Below are 18,430 nucleotides of genomic sequence, written 5' to 3'. Positions count from 1 at the left end.
AAATTCTTATTTACTAACAGATTACAGAGAAGCCAAACGTTGGCGCCCAGACCTACTCTCCCCAACATAAAGAAACAGGACACTAAAAGAGAAAGCATTAGGCAGTTTCCCTGATTTGCTATAGATTGAAGTTGGTGTCTTACTATGATTTTCTTTGACATTCATCCCATCATGATCTCTGGTGCCCATCAAGTCGTTCCCGGACCCCAGAGCGGGAACAAATGCTCGAGGGCGTTGGATAAAACTTCAAAAGATCTTAAGATCGTTCACCAACAAAGAATTGTTGCAGAACTGTTAGGATACATTTCAGTGACAATGATGACTGCGTTCTTCTTCTCGAAGGCATCGTGAAAGTAAAGAACTCTCTCGTGGTCCAGCTTGGAAAGCAGGTTCATTTCCCTCAGAGCAGAAGGCTTCTTCTTGGCCCGAGTGGACATAAACTTTGCTGCATATTCCCTTTTGCCCGCTTTCTGGATCACACGCTTCACATAGGAAAATGAACCCCTGCAGAAAAAAAAAGGGAAATAGATTATTTCACGTTCATAATTTCTCAATCCCTGGCAAGAAAACGTACAATGGTGTGTTAGACTATTAGCGCGGTATTTCGGTTGTGAGCTTTTAACATGATTTACCTTCCAATTTCCTTGTGGATATCATAGTAATCAGTCAGCCTGCGCATTTTCCTGAGAATGGTCTCCTCGTCATCCATTGGATCTTCCTTGCTTTTAGCTACAGTAATGTAAAATCAAAACAATGAATAACTCCAATCTAAACTGCGATTAATCATTTTAAGTTGCATTTTAACTCAGCACTCAACAGATTTTAACGACTCATCTCTGACCTTCGTGAACGGTCAGTTCAGCTTTGCAGGACACAGAACCGGCCAGGTTCCTGGCAGTGCAGGTGTAGACGCCAGAGTCTTCTGAATGAGCATTGAGGATCACCAGGGAACACTCGTTGTCATCATAGACAAAGGTGTAATGACTGCTCTCTGACAGAAGGATATCGTTCTGTAAAGAAATATAGAAGGCTTTAACAATAATTATGTTGGGATTTATTATAAATCCCTCAAATGACTATTCTCGGTTGCATTTTTTATCAATTCCTATCTACCTCTAACATATCAGATCTCACCTAGTTATCAACCCTGACCCATCAAATTTGGACTCCACTAGACTTAAGCATGTTGGGGCATCTGGCCTGGAGATGTACGCAGGTAAAATAGCGAGGTAAAGAACCTTTAAATTACAACTGTAACGTTTTGTCTTTGTTGTAGCGCAGAGTATACATGATGAAAATGTCTATATTTTCACAAAACCACATGATTACTATTAAAGATTATGACAATCTAAACGTGAAGCTAATTTTATTGATACCCTCTGGTGCCCAACACAGTGAAATGTCGTGGAAAACAAGCTCATCCTGCCAAAATAGTTTTGAGGCTGATGCTAGTTCACTTTCACGGCAACATCACAGATTCCTCAGCTCGGGTCTCACTGTTGTGTTGCGTCCGCTACTCTTAGGAAATGTGTAAAACATAAGTCAATGTTTTCCATTTGACTTGGTGATTTGGTGGGCCGATTGGAGCCTCTTGCTGGCCGGTTTTGGGTGATGAGCCTTATGTTTGACAAAAGGTAAAAACCTTGAACCACAGGATGTCAGGAATGGGTTTTCCCTCCACAACCACAGCAAAGCGAGGAGTCTCCCCAGAGCACACATCCAAGTCCTCCATGATGGTCTCAAATGTCGGCGGAGCTGTGAGCGAGAGGGCACGGAAAGAGGACCGTTAGATGGACGCGTGGCACAACTGGATGCTTAGCTAAATGGATTACTGTCCAAATGGAACACTACTGCCTACCTGCCAACTCCACATTGAAGGTGCAGCTGTCGTTTCCATACTTGTTGGAGGCCACAAATGCCATCTCGCCGACATCAGCGCTCTTCACTTTGAACAGCTTTAACGTGTGTTGATCGTCATCTGGCATTGTCATCTCGTACAGGCCCGGCTTGCTGGCCAGCGTCGCTCCTCTCCTGGGGACGAGCGTATTTTAAGTGTTTGGCACTTGTTTGCGTATAAATCATGGCATAATAATAGACTTTTTTTTTCACTGCTCGGGAATCTTTATTAACCACTGAGAATAAAAACAGCTGCCTGTGTGCATGGTCATACTGTATTTAGGTTCACCAACCACACACTCAATCTCTCTTCTGATCTACGGGACATGAAACATGGTCACAGTTAGTCCACATTAGTGAACCCTACTCTACTTACTTCGATCGCAACAGGTGAAAATGTTAAAAGTTTCTAGTGCATATACAGTGTGAGAAATGATAATTAAAATATATATCTACCACACAAGCGCTTCTGCAATTTTATTCAAGTAATTCATTTTGTATTGATGGATTAAATGGCAGCAGTAGAAATGTGACAGTAGAGACTTAACCCCCCGTTGACACGACAACGGTTTCAAGTGAAAACGCAAGACTTTTGGAAAATGCTCTATTGCTGTCTGCATGAAAATGCGAGAAAATGCAGGTTTTTTTAGCCATTGTTTAATGGTAAATAGTAAATGGTAAATGGATTTCACTTAAATAGTACTTTTGAACTGTGTGAGCAGCCCCAAAGCGCTTTACATCGCGAATCACATTCACGCACACATTCACGCACCAATGGAGGCTGTGGCCATGCGCGGCGCAATGTTTATATATGTAATGTTAATAACACATTGTTTTTCTGTGTGATTTCATCACAAAAACAACCAACAGGACCAACCTGTGGCCTGGCATGCTAACGACATCGTTTTTAATGTCACTGGTGTTTCTGTATAAATGGAGATCGTTTTCAAAACGTTTGCATGTAAACCAAAAAAACTTTTCTGAAACAAAAAACATGATGCATTTTCACCTGAAAAGTTCTGTAAATGTGGCCTTACGTACCTCTTCCAGACGACTGAAGCATTGACATGATTGAGGGTAATATTTATAGTGACGGACTGGTTTTCTATCACATAAACAATGTCTGGCTTATCAGTAATCACTGGAGCCTCCTGTAGGTAGGGACCTTTGAGGAAAAAAAAACAACAACAAATAAACCTGTAAAACAGACACAAATACACACAGATGGGTAAAGGAAGGTCCAGTAACCCAGGATCTACCTCGATCCAGGAGCTGCACCGGGTCGGTAGCAGGTGAGGGCTTGCTGAAAGCTTTGGAGGTGATCGTGAGGACTCTGAAGGCGTAGCGCACGCCTTTGGAGAGGGTCGTGATGGTGTAGGTGGTTTCCTTCAGGCCAGAAGCGATGATGATCCACTGGATGGAGCCTAAGGCTTGCTGCTGGATGGCGTACATGAGGGTGCCGGGATCTGAAAGGAAAACGAAGCATGGGATCCAACACGCTCCACCACACGAACCTCACCGAGAACACTTATCTCAGAGTGTCGAATATTGTTGCCACGGATACGCCGTGACTTCAGATGAGTGGGCTCCTTACTTGTCGGGCTCATATTTACAGCTTTCAGGTGAGTGTTCATACTGACAAACACCTGTGAGAGTGCCGGGGGCCTGGGTGCCATTTTCAGTTGAGTCGTATAATTTTCTTTACTGTTAGAGTGCAAGATTTATGTTGAATGCTTTGTGTGATGATTATGTTGTATAACAGGGAAATCTGTGGCTTGTGTTTTTTCTAAAATCGCAAAAATGTAATGTAATGTCTGTAATTTTTAATTCTCTGTTGACATATTTGTATTTTTATCAGACTTATTTATGGTTTGTTTGATTTTAGATATCAGGAATTTATATGTTTTGGACTTAATTTGACAGAATTGGGACCTAGCAGACAGATCCAAATATTTTCTTGACTGTACATCTTAAGAACTTCTTTATATATGAAATTGAGCAGCAGACATCCAGTTTCGGCTTGTTTCATGACATTGTATGTAACATTTAACTGTTTGTAGGAGCATGTTTGAAATGGGCTGATGCCTAAATGCATCGCCCCAAATTTGTAGACATCAGTATCACCAGAAAAAAACTTTTAGATATGCATTTAACTTGCTTGCATGAGAGAATACATTATATTGGCTTGCTGCGTACCAATGGAAGGATCCAGCCTCCTCGGTTTCTTCCAGCTTAAAGTGATGGTTTTACCAGTAATGGACTCGATCACTGGCGTCCCATCAGGCGGGTCAGGAAGTATATCTGATAATGACAAGAGTTAAATGTAGTCTGAGGCTGTGCCACAAAAATACATCAATCTATTATTTATTAATAACGGAAGTAAATTGTACGGCAAAGAACTCACCAGTGACATAAAGATGAGCGTAGCAGGTGGCCTTGCCCACTTTGTTGGATATGACACTCTTGTAGACCCCACCGTGAGCGTGGCACACGGAGCGGATGACCAGGCTGTGGACGTCACGGACTTCAAACAGGAAGAACAGAGAGGGCAGGAGATGGGTGAATATGAGAAGATGTGGGAGGTTATGCAACTTAGGCAAGGCAAGGCAAGAGAAGGCAAAGTTATTTATAGAGCACCATTCAGACACAAGGGACGTCACAGGGCTTTACATCGAAATAAAAAAGGAATACATTAAAGCAAAGCGATTAATTAGAGGAAGTAAAAACAGCGTGAAAGAGGAGAATAAATAAAGTAAAATCTTTATTAAGATAAAGGTAATAAAATAAGTAACCGCATAGATCCATTTTGGTACATATTTTACACCTCAAATCACCCCAAAATCCCATGCCTCCGTCGGAGAACCTCACACGTCTCGTTGCTCTGAGTGCCTTCGCAAACAACAGACAACTTTAGTTCCTCTGTATTGTTCCCGGAAGCTTTCTAAAGTGTATTTGTAGAACAGTTTTCATCCTATTATTATCTTGATTTTATTTGCAGACCTGGTTTATTTTCCTGGCTAAAATAGCCAAAAAGATTAGAATTGCTATTCAAAAAAAAGCTACAAACTGCTAAAATTGCAAGAAACTTAAAAAAAAACAACTAATGTTGGGAGGCGGATTGACAAGAAAAAAAAAGAAGCCAAAATATTTCCATAATTGAGAAAAAGAAAAAATAAAGAGGTCAAAGGTCAGTTAAAACCAGAAAGAAATGGTCAAAAGTCAAAATGGTTAAAACAACCTAACCAGCTGAATCAGTTAAAATAGCCTACCAAGTTTAAAATAGATAAAAACGGCTCCAAAGCTAAAACAGCAAAATTGATTCTAAATTATAGTCATGAAACGTCATGAATGTACGTTTAGCAAAGCTACATCAATAACTTCATAAGCTGTGTGATCTTTTATGCTTGAATCTGTTTTGTGGCGCCACAAGAATTTGATTTTGACGAAACGGTTGCAGACCCCAGTGACAGACTCATTGATGCAACATTTCAATTCGCCATGACTGAGATTCCTGGACATGGTCTTTTTTTCAGCTACTCTTTCGATTTCAATGAAATGTTAATGAGGTGAAAGCTTGACTGCCCGGTTAATTTGTGAAACACTCACACTGAGTCATCTTTCGGTCCTCTGTGCTTTCGATCCTCTTGCCGTTGTGGAACCAGGCGATGGTCGGATACGGCAAACCGGCCACTTTGCACTTCAGCACGGCCTCCTTCCCCTCGATCACGTCCAGGTCGTAAAGGGGCTTGATGAAGTCGGGCATGGTGAAGCGCTCCACCTCGTTCTCTGGGACCTCTGGCTCCTCTGGGATGGATGGCATCTTCTCCAGTTTGGCCCTGAAAGTGAAATAATAAGAATACATAAGCAGATACTGGAAAGTGAAGATGAACGCATGAGCTTGTCGCGCTTACATCTGCGAGGAGATGGCCGGCCGTGGTTCTTGTATGTAGAGTTCAGCGGAACTCTCCGCCTCGCCATGAGCGTTACGGGCCACGATGGTGTAGAATCCCTCGTCCTCGTTGGTCACGTGAGAAATGATCAGAGAATGGCGGCCGCCCTCCTGAACTATACGGACATCCTCACTTTCTGTGAGTGCATGGTCTGAAAAAGACCATTGTGAGTAATTTTTTTTAAATGAAGAACATTAAACATTTGAAAATAAATGGCAGAAATTGATTCGTTGGTGGCACGTCTGGGAAGATTCTATGTTTTTTGGTGACAATGAGTTTATTCTGTGCCAGCAACACGCCGTGAAAAACTTATAAGCCCACTGTGCTGCATCGGCTGTTCTTTCAACGACTCTGTGGAAGCATTTGGGGACTGAGGAGACCAACTCTTGTGGTTTGGAAAGTGGAATGAGTTCCCATTCTTGCTGAATAACAGCTTTTTATTCGCATCTCTTACTCATGGAGTCATGCTGCTCTACTATGAGCGGGCTAGTTATCTTGTTCACATGTGGTCTAAATGGAATTCAGTCTAAACTGCATTTTGGTAATAAACTGTTCACAGATGATTACTTTCATAAGTGATCTGGGGTGCCGCAAGTGATTTTCTCTACATGGCCATTTGAAGCCCTGAACAGCTTGCGTTGTGATAATATTATCTAAGTGTGCAGGCACTTCTTAATACGGTGGCCCAGAAGGGTCAATGGCACTGCAAAAGCCACATTGCAACAGGAAATTCATTGCTGATTTGTGAAAGCACATAATGACATTGATCACAATCGAGTTTCATTGAACTTTACCGCAATTAAAATAGTCCATCAGAAAATATTGTCCCCCAGAAACAAAGCCTGTGCAGGTGCGTTGACCCTTCTGGGCCACCGTATCTTAAGGTTCACAAAACTTTTGCAAATGTGTTCAGTGGATGGATGTATCCCATTTCTTTCTTTTTAATTTTCTGTTGTTGTAGCAGTAGTACATCAAGAGTTGCAAGTGCAGTCTTGCACAAAGGGAAGCGTGTTTCATCTTCATTAAGGCTGTCCTAACTTTTTACCAAAATTAGAATGGCTTCTCTAACAAGGGTTCTATAATTCTCAGCATGGCTGCATTTGTGCTTTGATTTGAATTGAGATCTAAATGAGTGGTCTATAATAGGATAGTCCAAAGCTGTCAAAATAGGATTTGAACATATCAAGGGAACCATAATATGCCATTTATTTGTAATTAAATATGTGGGAAAACAGTAAAACTATACTTTTTTACCTCACTGCCCCAACTTTTGGGAATTAGAATGGTCAAAAATGATCACGATGAACAGCTAATTCTAATTTTAATAAGTCTTGTGAAAGATTAGTCCTACCAAAGTGACTCCAGATGACCTTAGGAGGCGGAGTTCCGCTGACTTTGCAGTCGAATCGAGCGTTGCGCCCCTCGATCACCTCCAAAACGTCCAACTTGCGAGTGAACAGAGGTTCAAAGGAGGGGATGACTTTAAGTTTTCCGCATGAAGTCACCTCCTCTGAAAAATACAGAAGGGTATTGCGTAAGTAGGAGTAGAGGTGGTAAAGAAAATACATGTACTACTTTATAGGCCCCATTAACATGACAACTAAGTGTGGTGTTTACACGGTAAAGTTTTGAAAATTATGCCTGTTAACACGAAAATGACAGAAACGTTGAAAATGATGGAGTTAGCATGCCAGGCCATGAGTTGGCGCTGTTGGTTGTTTTTGTAATGAAACTACACACACACATGCACAGAGAACACTACAGCATAAACACTAAAAATGGCGACTAATGTTATGCAGTTATTAACTGCGGCCATGGTGCGCATGTGAGGTAGCAGCATTTCACAAAAGGTGTATTTTCTCCCGTCTAGATGGAGACGTTTTCAAAAACACCGAGCACTAATCACTGAAACGGATCCCCAAAACACAGCAGAAGCTTTACGCTGTCACATGAAAACATTATCGTGCAAACGGGGCCTTAGTTGCTACGCCGCTCAGACCTTTAGCTGTGCTGAGTTTGCACGTGTACGTCCCACTGTCGTCCTCGTGTACGGAGTTAAGCAGCAGCCGGCACTTTCGTCCATCAAAATGCATCTTACAGTTGAGCAACGCGGGCTGGATCAGCTTCCCGTCGGCCAGCCAGTCCACATCGGTGTCCTTCGGTCCGATCACGTGACACTCGAACAGGACCGTCTCTCCAGCCTTGGCTGTGATGTCCCGGACCGGGCGGATGATGGCGAGACCCGGCTCTACTGGTTGAGCTGGGTGTGAATAGAGAACATTTCAAGACAACGTCAACAAAGGTTGTCTTCTGTTACCGGACAGGTTGTTTAAAATCATAGACAGACCCACTCGGTACGACGGTATATCATTTCAAATTAGGCGTACCTTTCACCTGCAGCGTGGCGTCGCACTGCTTCGTGCCATACTCGTTGATGATCCTGCACGAGTAGATCCCGGAGTCTGACCTCACCGCCGACTTGATCGTCATTTCAAAAGTGCCATCTTCTGTCTCACGTACAATATGGCGGGGACCTGATTTCACCGTAACTCTGTCCCTCAACCTTGAAATGAGTAGATATGAAGGACAGAAATATTATTCAGCACTCGGAGCATTTCAAATCTGACTAATGACAAAAATTATGGCCAAGCTTTTTTCCCCCCATTTATTTCCAGCTTTTTTAAGGACAGGATGGCATGGGTAACTCTGTTTTCAATGGCACAACAAAGGTTTCCCGTTCTCACTTGAAAACGCTTGCGCAAGCAGCGCCTGATGTACTTATTAGTTATATTTGATTATAGCTAACATTGGTTAATCACTCTAACATCTCAGTTCCTATAACTCTTATGTTACTCTAAATAAATCACATAATATTCACAAATATGATGGAAACGCAAACAAAGTCAGACAAATTGGAATTTTTGTTATAATTTGTGCTCAACTGTGTCATGAACAGTTTCTACCGAGTATTTTTTTGGATGATCGCAATGATTTAATCTTCTCTTTTGTCACTTTTTTCCATTACTGTGCATATTATATTAATTCCTCTCTTAAGGGTTCATGATGATTAAGCCTAATGGAGTGGGAGCTGGGCGTCTACTGGTTTATAAATCTCTCAACTGTTGAGACATTTTTTAAATGTCAACCAAACTGATGCCGACGAGGTTCATGTACTGTATATTTTTACAGCTGTTGTTGTTGTTGGTTGTAACATGCAGATTTTCAATTAAAGTGCCCGTAATGTTTTCAGAAATGATTTGAAAAGAGCAGAAAGGACCCGCTGGTTTTCCTGCTCTTAGATCATCACATCAGAATTACTTTCCATGTTTCTTTTGTAGATTCAAACAAGATCTTACCGCAATGGCACAGAGATATTAAATACACATTTGTATGAAAGCCGGCTTTGTTCCTTGCTGCGGTGGCTGACAGGATAGTAAACACTATTGACCCTTTTGAAGAAATGCAGTCAGCTATTGAATTAAACTCAATACCAGTTTGTTGTCTAAGAGCTCCTTAGTTCAGCCAGGTTTGTGTTTCTGGGCATTAATCAGTTCTCGGATAAAAAGACGGCATGCTGTTCCAGGATTTCACTAATAACGCTCTTTCTGTTACATATAATAACCATTAAGCTTCCATCTCTTCAAACAGACGAGTGCACACCAGCATGCTAAAAAAATAAAATAAAATAAACACAATATGCAGTCAAGCATTTGTGATGATGGGAAAGTCCCATGCAGGCAATGAGGTTTAATCAGTGATGAATGAGTGTGTGTGTGGGGGGGGCGGGGACCTACCAATAGAGCATGGGTCTGGGTTGTCCACTTATTCGGACAGACATGGTGACTTCCTGTCCTTCAATGACAGCTTGATCAGTCATTGTTGCCTGTTTGAAATGTAATGCAAGTTAGAAGCCGAGAGATGCATTTCACCTGCAGGTTTTTATTTGACAGATGTTCAGACAGAATGACCAGACAGCACATAATACTTTCATACAGGGAAATTATTATTGAGAGACAATCACGGACACCCTGTGTCTATTTACGTGCAGTATTTGACAACCGTCAAAGTTACGAATGTTGTTAAATAATGTCAATGCTAATCATTCTAAGGGCCAATCAGCCCAGCAGCGTCTCACCTGGAATGACGGGGGTTTCCTGAATCGAGTGTCTATAGATCGCCTTGGCTCAGGCCCTCCATAGTCCATGGCTTCCTCCAGCGGACTGAGATACTCGTCATCAGATGTGATAGGGCTGCTGATCTCCATGGGCACACTCAGGTTTTCTCTCGTTTCCTGCACCGACTCTGTTAATGCAAAAGAGTTTAGTTATGGTTTTGCCTTTATCACAAACTTGCTTACAATCAAATCTAATTTGTACTTTTCAATTAGTCTTTGTAAACTCCAATTTTGGTGAGACAAACAGCGGTTCAAAGAGCCTAGGTATTAATAAAAACAAAGCTCCCCCCTCTGTTGAAATGTAATTACAATCTGAGATGCCAAATGTGAACTCCAAACAATAGTGGATTCGCAGTGAGTGGAGCCAGTGAGCCTCGGTGGGCAATTTATAGGTTCAGTTTCGCCTCTGAGTTGCTATGGTAACTATAAGTGAGGTTATTCAGCTGGAATATATGGCACACACATTTTCTCAGAGAGATAATGACAAGGGAGAAGGAGAGAAATCAGTTGAAGCACCGTGCCGTTGTGGGAAGATGCCATATGACAGGTTTTTTTAATTTTGTTTATAAATAGGCTTTTATAAGCCACGGATAAGTAAATTGTGTATGAGACCATTTTTAAATATGCTGATTGATTTTTCATTATTGTCCCAGGGAAAATAAGTGTTGTGATCCACACTGATGGGAATTTCTTTTTTTATTAACATGATGTCATGATGAATTGATATACATGTGTTTCAGTGTATGAAATGTTGTATTTACATTAAATTTATTGTCTTCAGACTGTGAGGTTTTAAAGTGTGGGAGGTTGATCCAGCCCGAACAGACGTTTGGAATCCTGCTGATTTGTCTTTTTTATGTAGTCTGCTCAATCGTCTTAACTGTAAGACTCTCTCTATAATTTGTCTCTGTCATACTTCAGTGAATTCAGATTGTAAATACTAAAATACAATTCAATCTTTCCCAATTTCCTACTTCCTTACAGCATTCTATACTGCTTTATCCTGTTCAGGACAGAGAACAAGACACACTCACATTCACTCCAAGGGGCAATTTAGGGTCACCAAGGATGAGGACCGCAGTGGAAAATCCAAAGTACACATGGGGAGAACATGCAAATTCCACACAGAAAGGCCCTGGCCGATATTTTAACCGACAACATTCTCGCTGTGAAGCGAGAGAGCTAATTACTGTTCCACCATGCAGGCTACAAGCTATTGTTTTACATCACACTTTGAAAACAGAAAATTTGAACCTACCTGCTTTAAGTACAAGGGTGGCACTGCTGGATGCTCTGCCCATCTGATTAACAGCAGTTACACAGAATTTTCCACCATCACTCATCTTTGCTGATTTGATGAGTAGAGTGTGGCGTTCGCCCTCCACTTTGACTGTATAATTTTCCACGCCACTGATTTCAGTGTTGTCTCTAGTCCAGGAAACTTGAAAAGAGAAGACAGACATCAAATATACCCACTTGTTTCTGAACATAACTGCTCAGAATTGAGCAGAGCAAAGGGTTTGAATTGACAAGGAGAACGTGTTACCATCGGGGATAGGGGTTCCAGCAATTACACATTTGAGTAGCACATCTGCACCAGCAGATGCTACGGTGTCCTGGAGGGGGAATTCAAACACAGGAGCCTCCATGGGGTCCTCTCCAGCAGACACATAAGAATCATCTGAAGAGTCTGCGTGGTTCAGCAAAAACAATATATAACAAAAACAGCTCAGTATGTTTTATTGCGGCTTTTGTGTCTTATTTGAGGAGACGCCACTTTGAAAAAGTGGTTGACCGTACGTGAAATTCAATGCGATAAACCAAGAATCTCACCTAACTCTGGCGACATTGGTCGAGGACGGCGGTGTTTTCCTTTGGTCTTCGATTGATGTCCTTTAGCGCCGGTAGACATCTTCTTACCGTCACATGACCTCACGGGAATGGCTTCCTCCATTTTTTCATCTTCGACAATAATGGTGGGGACTCTCATCTTTGTGTCTGGTTTCAATAGCTCCACTTCCATTGTGTCCTCTGTTGGGGAGACTGGTGTGGTTCTTGAAGGCTTGGCAGGAGGTTGCGGGGGGAGATCTTGCGCAGCGACAGCCCTTTTTTGCACCAATGGACTTTCAGGTCTGCTATCAATTTTTCTTACTAATACTTCTATTGGTGTTCTTCTCCCCGAACCCTCTTGTGACGTTTGCGCAAGAGACTCTTGGACGTGTGAAGATTCTTGCATTCGAGATACTCTTTGTACAAGCGGACTGGGTGGCCTTCGTTCAACCTTGCGTAATGTCATCTCTGCAACATTTTTGCTTGGTGATCCTTCCCTTTGGTGATGATATAATGCTGGCGATTGTGATCTCTGAATGACTTCTGTTACCGGACTGACTCGGCTTAACTCTCTCACTGGCCGCTGTCCTGGTAAGTCAGATAACTGCATTGACTCTGGGGTGCCTGCAACTTCTCCAAATCTACTCACTGTTACACTTGTTGAACCTGATGTCTTTTGTCTTGATTTATATGGTTCTTGTGGCGTTTGCTCTTGTTGCTGCACCGGTTGGGGACTTATATCCGTTTGTCTCTGCTCTTTTGCCCACTGGACTCGTTCTCGTTCTTGAAGCTTCTGTAGGACTTGGGGAGGAATCGGTTCAATTTTCCTGAAAGGCTGGCGCTGCTTTGCCCTCAGGGTGAGCTGCTCAGTTGAAAACGATTTCTTCATATGAGGTTTACCAACTAGTTTTTTAATGCGCTGGAGTTCCTCTGTGAACTTGTTCTCAATGTCCTGAACTTTTTGGGAGTAGCGAGGTTTGTCCTCCAGTGAAGCAGCCCTCTGTCTGAACATAGATCTCCGTTCAGCAGCATCTTCTTTCAGAGCCTCCCTGAGGTCTTCCCTTGAACTTTCTCGAGAGATGCCCAGCCGACTTCCCCCATCATCTGAGTCTACGGAGCCAGCGCGATTGAACCCTGCCCAGGATCTTCCTGATATGGAGCCTTCTGGAATATCAAGACTTCGTCTCCGTTCTTCCAAACCACGCACCTTTTCAAAAACCTTTGAGCTTGCCCGTGTGAGCTTCGGCGAAGGCCTGGGCGTAAACTCTTTCCTCGAGCACTCACTCAGTGGCGTTTGTGGGCGGGAGTCTGTGGTGCTCCCTTGAGGTGGAGGCTTTGGCTGCCTAACCTTTTCTTCAAACTCTCCTGGCACTGTGTCTTGGTAGTCAGTTGGCACAACAGTTTTCTTACGCAAGCTGAGAGGGGTGGTGGAACCAGAGCGACTTGGCATTGGAGAGGTGGAGGTACGTTTGACCAGTCTTGGAGATGGGGGTGGGAGAACTTGTGGGGGAGATTCTCTTGAAAAGTCCTCTGATTGGCTTTTGAAAATGAAAGGCAATACAATAAAACAGTTAGTATGTCAAGCACTTATAAAGCTCTGAGAATCAATTGCATGTTTCTTGCTTACCTGTGAGCAAGGTCCTCATATCCATGTACATTTTTGTCATCTTCAGCACATTTGTATGTCACTGTATGTGAAACATGGGTTAAATTTGCACATTTTAAAATAGCTACAACAACAAAAAAAGGTTTATGAACTATTAAGACACAATGTAAAAAATTGTAGTTCAGTAATATCCAAAATAATTTTAAAGGAATAAAGGAGATTCTGTATACCTGTATGTACACCCTGGTCCTCGACATCCCCACTATCTTCTTTGGTCTCAGGTTGATCTCCATCTTCATCCTCTGTTGTTTCAGAATCTGAAAAAAAAAAAGTAAACAATTGGAAACTATTATTCACTCACAATTTCTGAAGGACACTGTCTGCTGAGAAAATGGAGCCATCTTTTAAAAAGCGCAAAGACAGTCAGGGGACAATAATAAACCATTTACTCAATGAAAGTCTTGGACCAACATTTTGCAATGATGGAAACTGATGTTTCCATAGTGGCGGTGGAAGACGCAAAGAGCACACTGTTACTATAGGAACTGGTAGAGTAGCCTGGCTTATTCAACTGACTCTTTCATGATGTTTGGTGACAGGGAAAAGAAAATCCACAAGCATGGGAAAGGTGGCAAATTTCAAATAAGGAAATTGAAACAACAATATTTTTGATATTGGATGTAATATATACTTATCCACATAATATGTAAATCTGTACAGTGGTTGATAGTCAGATTTATATATTCATTGTGAATACATATATAGAGTTCTATCATCTGAATCATTGTCTTTTGGTTGCTGAATAACATAACTGGGATTACCTTTTCTGTACATACATGCTGTATATAGACATATATTCAGTACTTTTCTGTATACATCAATGCCAATTACATTGCACTTCCAGATGGGATGGCAAACGACTTTTCATTACTCTGTACTTATGCATGTGTAATGACAATAAATTTGAATCCTAATCCTAATTCGAGCACCTTGTTAAGAGAATACATGGTTATCTTCTAGCAGGTGGTCCCGTGTTGTATAGATGCAAACAGGAGGCTAAAAAAAACCTATCTGTTACGTAGACTATTACAAAATAATCTGAAATGTGCAAATGACAAGTAACCAAATCTGGCATGACATAATATAAGGAAAATCACCTTGCCACAACACGAGAGTTTAGTTCTCAGATTATAAGAGCAACTATCTGTATTTCAGTATGCAGTATGTGACATTTCATTTGAAGAGATTCTGATGTAAGGATTTCCCAAATAAAGCAAAGCTGAACCTATTTATCAGCTGCTGAACTGATTCTATCTCACAATTATATGATCAAGATGTGCAAATTATGTTACAGTAAATTATGTTAAGTTCATAGAAGCTTTAAGAAAATCCGCTTTTTAAAAAATTATTTTACACACTTTAAAGCCAACAATTTGTTCCAACTGTACCATCTGATAGATATGACTGTTCTTCTCAGACTGAGAGAAAATTCAGTCATGGGAAGGATTCAAAATAGAAAGCACTATTGAGTCATTGGCATCCCAGCAGCTCTCATGAGGTGTTTGCTTCACAGTAGGTGGAATTACTTTAAAAAAAAAAAAAAAACAACAACAAAAAAAAACAGAGGCTATCTGTTGTTCCCTCGCAGTAAAATAATACAATAGAAAAACGTTGGCCATATTGAACACGGCAGAGAATCTCTGACAGTGCTTGCATAACTGCAAAGAGAAAAACCCATTGAAATTTGTTTCCATCATCTTCAGAGACTCCTGTTCTCTGTATGTGTGGTATGTGTGTGGTTAGCTCAGGACCCTACTTACAGCTCTGATGTCTATATTCAGTTACACTCTGCAAATTTCACTATGCAGTCATGCAATATTCATGCCAAAAGGCTACATTTTAGAGTTCAAAGTAAAATCCCCGGGACCCTTGCAGCGCAATCGTTTTTGCCCAGATTAGCAGCCTGATATTGCAGAAAAATATTTCTTTCAGAACTTGAATACAGAAGCAGTATTCACAGTTATGATGAATCATTCAAACATGCGTATTGGCATCATTTCTGCATCCACCTGTTTTCTTATTCAATCCACAAACAACATTATTTGTCTCTGCCATTCCTCGATTTTCATGAAAGTATCAAAAACTCATTGTTTAAAGGGGACATATCATGCTAAATCCACTTTTTTAGCCCTTAAATGCATTTTGTTGTATATTTAGAGTGTTTAGAAGTACAGAAAAGTTCAAAGTAGTCTCTTCAGGTGCTCCGTTGATATCTTTATATTCTGTTTTGGTCATATTTTGCGATCGGTTTCGATTTTTCTAGTCTCTATTACGTTTTTTGAACAATGACGTCACAGTATTCTCAGCGGAACTGCCAAATTAGGACATCGACATTTCGAGCAATCCGCCATTTTTGTTTCTCGCTGCGATTTTGTAGTCCAACCGAAGTTACGAGAGGATAAGTCGAAATGTTCGGTTGTTGGATGTAGTCACCCACAAGTTTCGTTACACCGTCTCCCAGCATCAGAACCTTTTCGAAGTGCCTGGTTGAGTTTTATTTTTCACAGAAATGTACCCACATCTGTGGGTAAGGTCATTTTTGTGTGCGCGAATCACTTTAAGGACGACTGCTTCAGCAACCTCCGCCAGTATAAAGAAGGATTTGCCGAAAGACTTGGTCTGATTGAGCGGTCAGTTCCTTCTATCTATGGAGACGACGAACAGAGCACTTCGGTAAGCTGTATATAACGCTAAAAAGTGTGATGATAAGACGTCCCTGTCATTGTTTTGTTAGCATTAGCAGTTGCACCGTCTTCATATGTTAGCGCTGTGTGCTCGTTTTAGATTAGAATGTAACTTCTGTGGTAAATAGTCGTTGTAATACAGGCAGTATTGTAGTAGTGGGCATGGATGGAGAAGTTAGTGTAAATATAGTAACACACCATTGCGTTACATCCATATGAAGACGTTGTTCTTCAGGTGCATCATCGTCATTTTCATCTCGCTCCGCCGGGTCCGACTCTGGCTCCAACATGTATGGCTGGATGGACAAATCTTCCGTTGTTGACATTTTGTAAATAATGTGTGAATATAAAGTTTCTGCGCCGCTAGATAATTGTATCTGTTCTATCAAACTACAAAGATGGCCGAACAGGGTGACGTTGAACCGAGTGTCACCTCTGCAACCTGGAGAGGAGGAGGGGTATGAAGTGTCTCATTTGCATTTGAAGAGACCGCCCCAAAACGAGTTGCTCTCAGAAGCGCATCAGAAAAGGGGTTGAAAAGGGGCCTGTGGAGCTATAATAATGAGGAATTCAGACCCAAGCATTGCAGTTTCGCGTTGTATAGACCACAACTGTATGATTTATATGTAAAAAGGAAGGATTTAAAAGCATGATATGTCTCCTTTAAAGTTAATGAGGGAGGTTAGGTTTGGTTTTGCAAAAAGACAATGACAAACTGTGATTTGTGTAATGATGATCACTTTGGTCATTATGGCTAAAGTCACATTTTAATAACTTCCACACAATTTCACATTTTTATACAACACAAACACTTTCTCATAGTTCAATTTCAGTCGTCAACTTTTTCATGTTAACATCAATGACTGCAGAATTCATCCTGCAAAACCGGGACCCATGTAAGATTACTGTATTGCTGTCTCGACACTGGACAAAGCAACCTTTTTATGCAACTGATTGGCGATGTGTTGCCCATTGAGACGAACTAAACATGAAGTTTGCAAGTATTGATGTCTCGCGTTTGAGGTCACACAGGTCACTTTTGTAGCCTGCTGAAGTTTAAAGTTTCAGAGAATATGAACATGTGGTTATGATCAAAATCCTTCAAGGAATCTGTCACGTCACAAGAGGTTTTGATTCAACCACGTCAGCCCTAAATGAATAACACACTTCACCTAACGCAGTGTAATGAACATGCCGGGCCTGTGATGGGAGCGTGACATCTCAAGTGACTGCATTACTACAAAACCCACTAAAGTCCCTCCACAGCGTCGATCATAATGCTGTCCCACTGCACCCATGCACAAAACCACAGCGCACCAGTTACATCTCCAAAACTCAAAATTCAGATGCGATTGAGAGCGATTTTACGGTTTCACCATGAAATCGGCCGGGGACGTGAATAAATACATGGTTTCTTTCAAACAGCATCGCAATATAATTTTTCTTTGTCCTGCTCATTTGAGCCACATTGTAAGTAAAATAATAAGCCATTCACTGGTAGACACACACACACACACACACACACACACACACACACACACACACACACACACACACACACACACACACACACACACACACAGACAGACAGATTAATAATAATAATAATAATAATTAATAATAATAATAATGTTTAGAAAAGTTTGTAAAATTATTTAAATAGAGGAAAATATAGGCTTTTGGTATATATGATGCTCATTCTTATAAGAAAATACAATATACTGTACGTAATCAGTTTATATATTATCTGTAGTAGGTAACTCAGCTTCTGTCTCATTGTCATACTTTGAGAGTTGTTGGAAAGTAAAAATTATGTAATCAATGATAAATGTATTTCCTCAATTCCATTAGAATGTCACAGCACCGTACAGCCACATTTTAATGAACTTTTCAAAGTTTCTTTGAGATGCTCTGAAGTTACTCCAGATCTATTTTGAAACCAAGCTCTGAGGTTTGGTTCTATAGGCCGAGGTGATGATACTCCACAGTAACACTGGTCCGCTTCAATCGAGGATGTACTGAGTGGCCTCAGCTCCTCTGGGCGCCGCGTCTGCCTCTGACACCGTCAGCTGGCAAAATAAACACTGTGTGGCCACTGGATGAGCGGCAACATCAATACAATGTGTCATCATCACTATTACACTATTTTCACCGTCGATACAGCAAATACTTCAACCAACTCAGGATGACATTAAGATACATTGAAACAGCACTTGCCTGGTTATTTTCT

The 18,430-nt window shown here is 41.3% G+C and overlaps 1 protein-coding gene across 1 annotated transcript in view; it reads right to left on the bottom strand.

Moving 5' to 3' along the window:
* Positions 1 to 18,430, bottom strand: part of spegb (striated muscle enriched protein kinase b) — a gene marked incomplete at its 3' end in the record, with an annotated part of 40,178 nt that overhangs the window by 13,335 nt on the left and 8,413 nt on the right. The window contains 21 exon segments of the mRNA XM_080479135.1: positions 304 to 504; positions 633 to 729; positions 842 to 1,010; positions 1,643 to 1,755; positions 1,859 to 2,031; positions 2,938 to 3,061; positions 3,156 to 3,362; positions 4,093 to 4,197; positions 4,301 to 4,420; positions 5,503 to 5,732; positions 5,808 to 5,997; positions 7,198 to 7,356; positions 7,846 to 8,106; positions 8,234 to 8,409; positions 9,641 to 9,729; positions 9,982 to 10,148; positions 11,279 to 11,461; positions 11,567 to 11,710; positions 11,854 to 13,429; positions 13,431 to 13,447; positions 13,687 to 13,773. Of these exon segments, the coding sequence (XP_080335261.1) occupies positions 304 to 504; positions 633 to 729; positions 842 to 1,010; positions 1,643 to 1,755; positions 1,859 to 2,031; positions 2,938 to 3,061; positions 3,156 to 3,362; positions 4,093 to 4,197; positions 4,301 to 4,420; positions 5,503 to 5,732; positions 5,808 to 5,997; positions 7,198 to 7,356; positions 7,846 to 8,106; positions 8,234 to 8,409; positions 9,641 to 9,729; positions 9,982 to 10,148; positions 11,279 to 11,461; positions 11,567 to 11,710; positions 11,854 to 13,429; positions 13,431 to 13,447; positions 13,687 to 13,773 (4,588 nt within the window).

This window comes from Lipophrys pholis, assembly GCF_963383615.2.
Source record: "Lipophrys pholis genome assembly, chromosome: 13".
In the NCBI taxonomy this organism is placed as follows: Eukaryota; Metazoa; Chordata; class Actinopteri; order Blenniiformes; family Blenniidae; genus Lipophrys; species Lipophrys pholis.
Note: the sequence above shows the minus strand (reverse complement) of the source record. Positions and strands in the feature narration are given on the sequence as shown.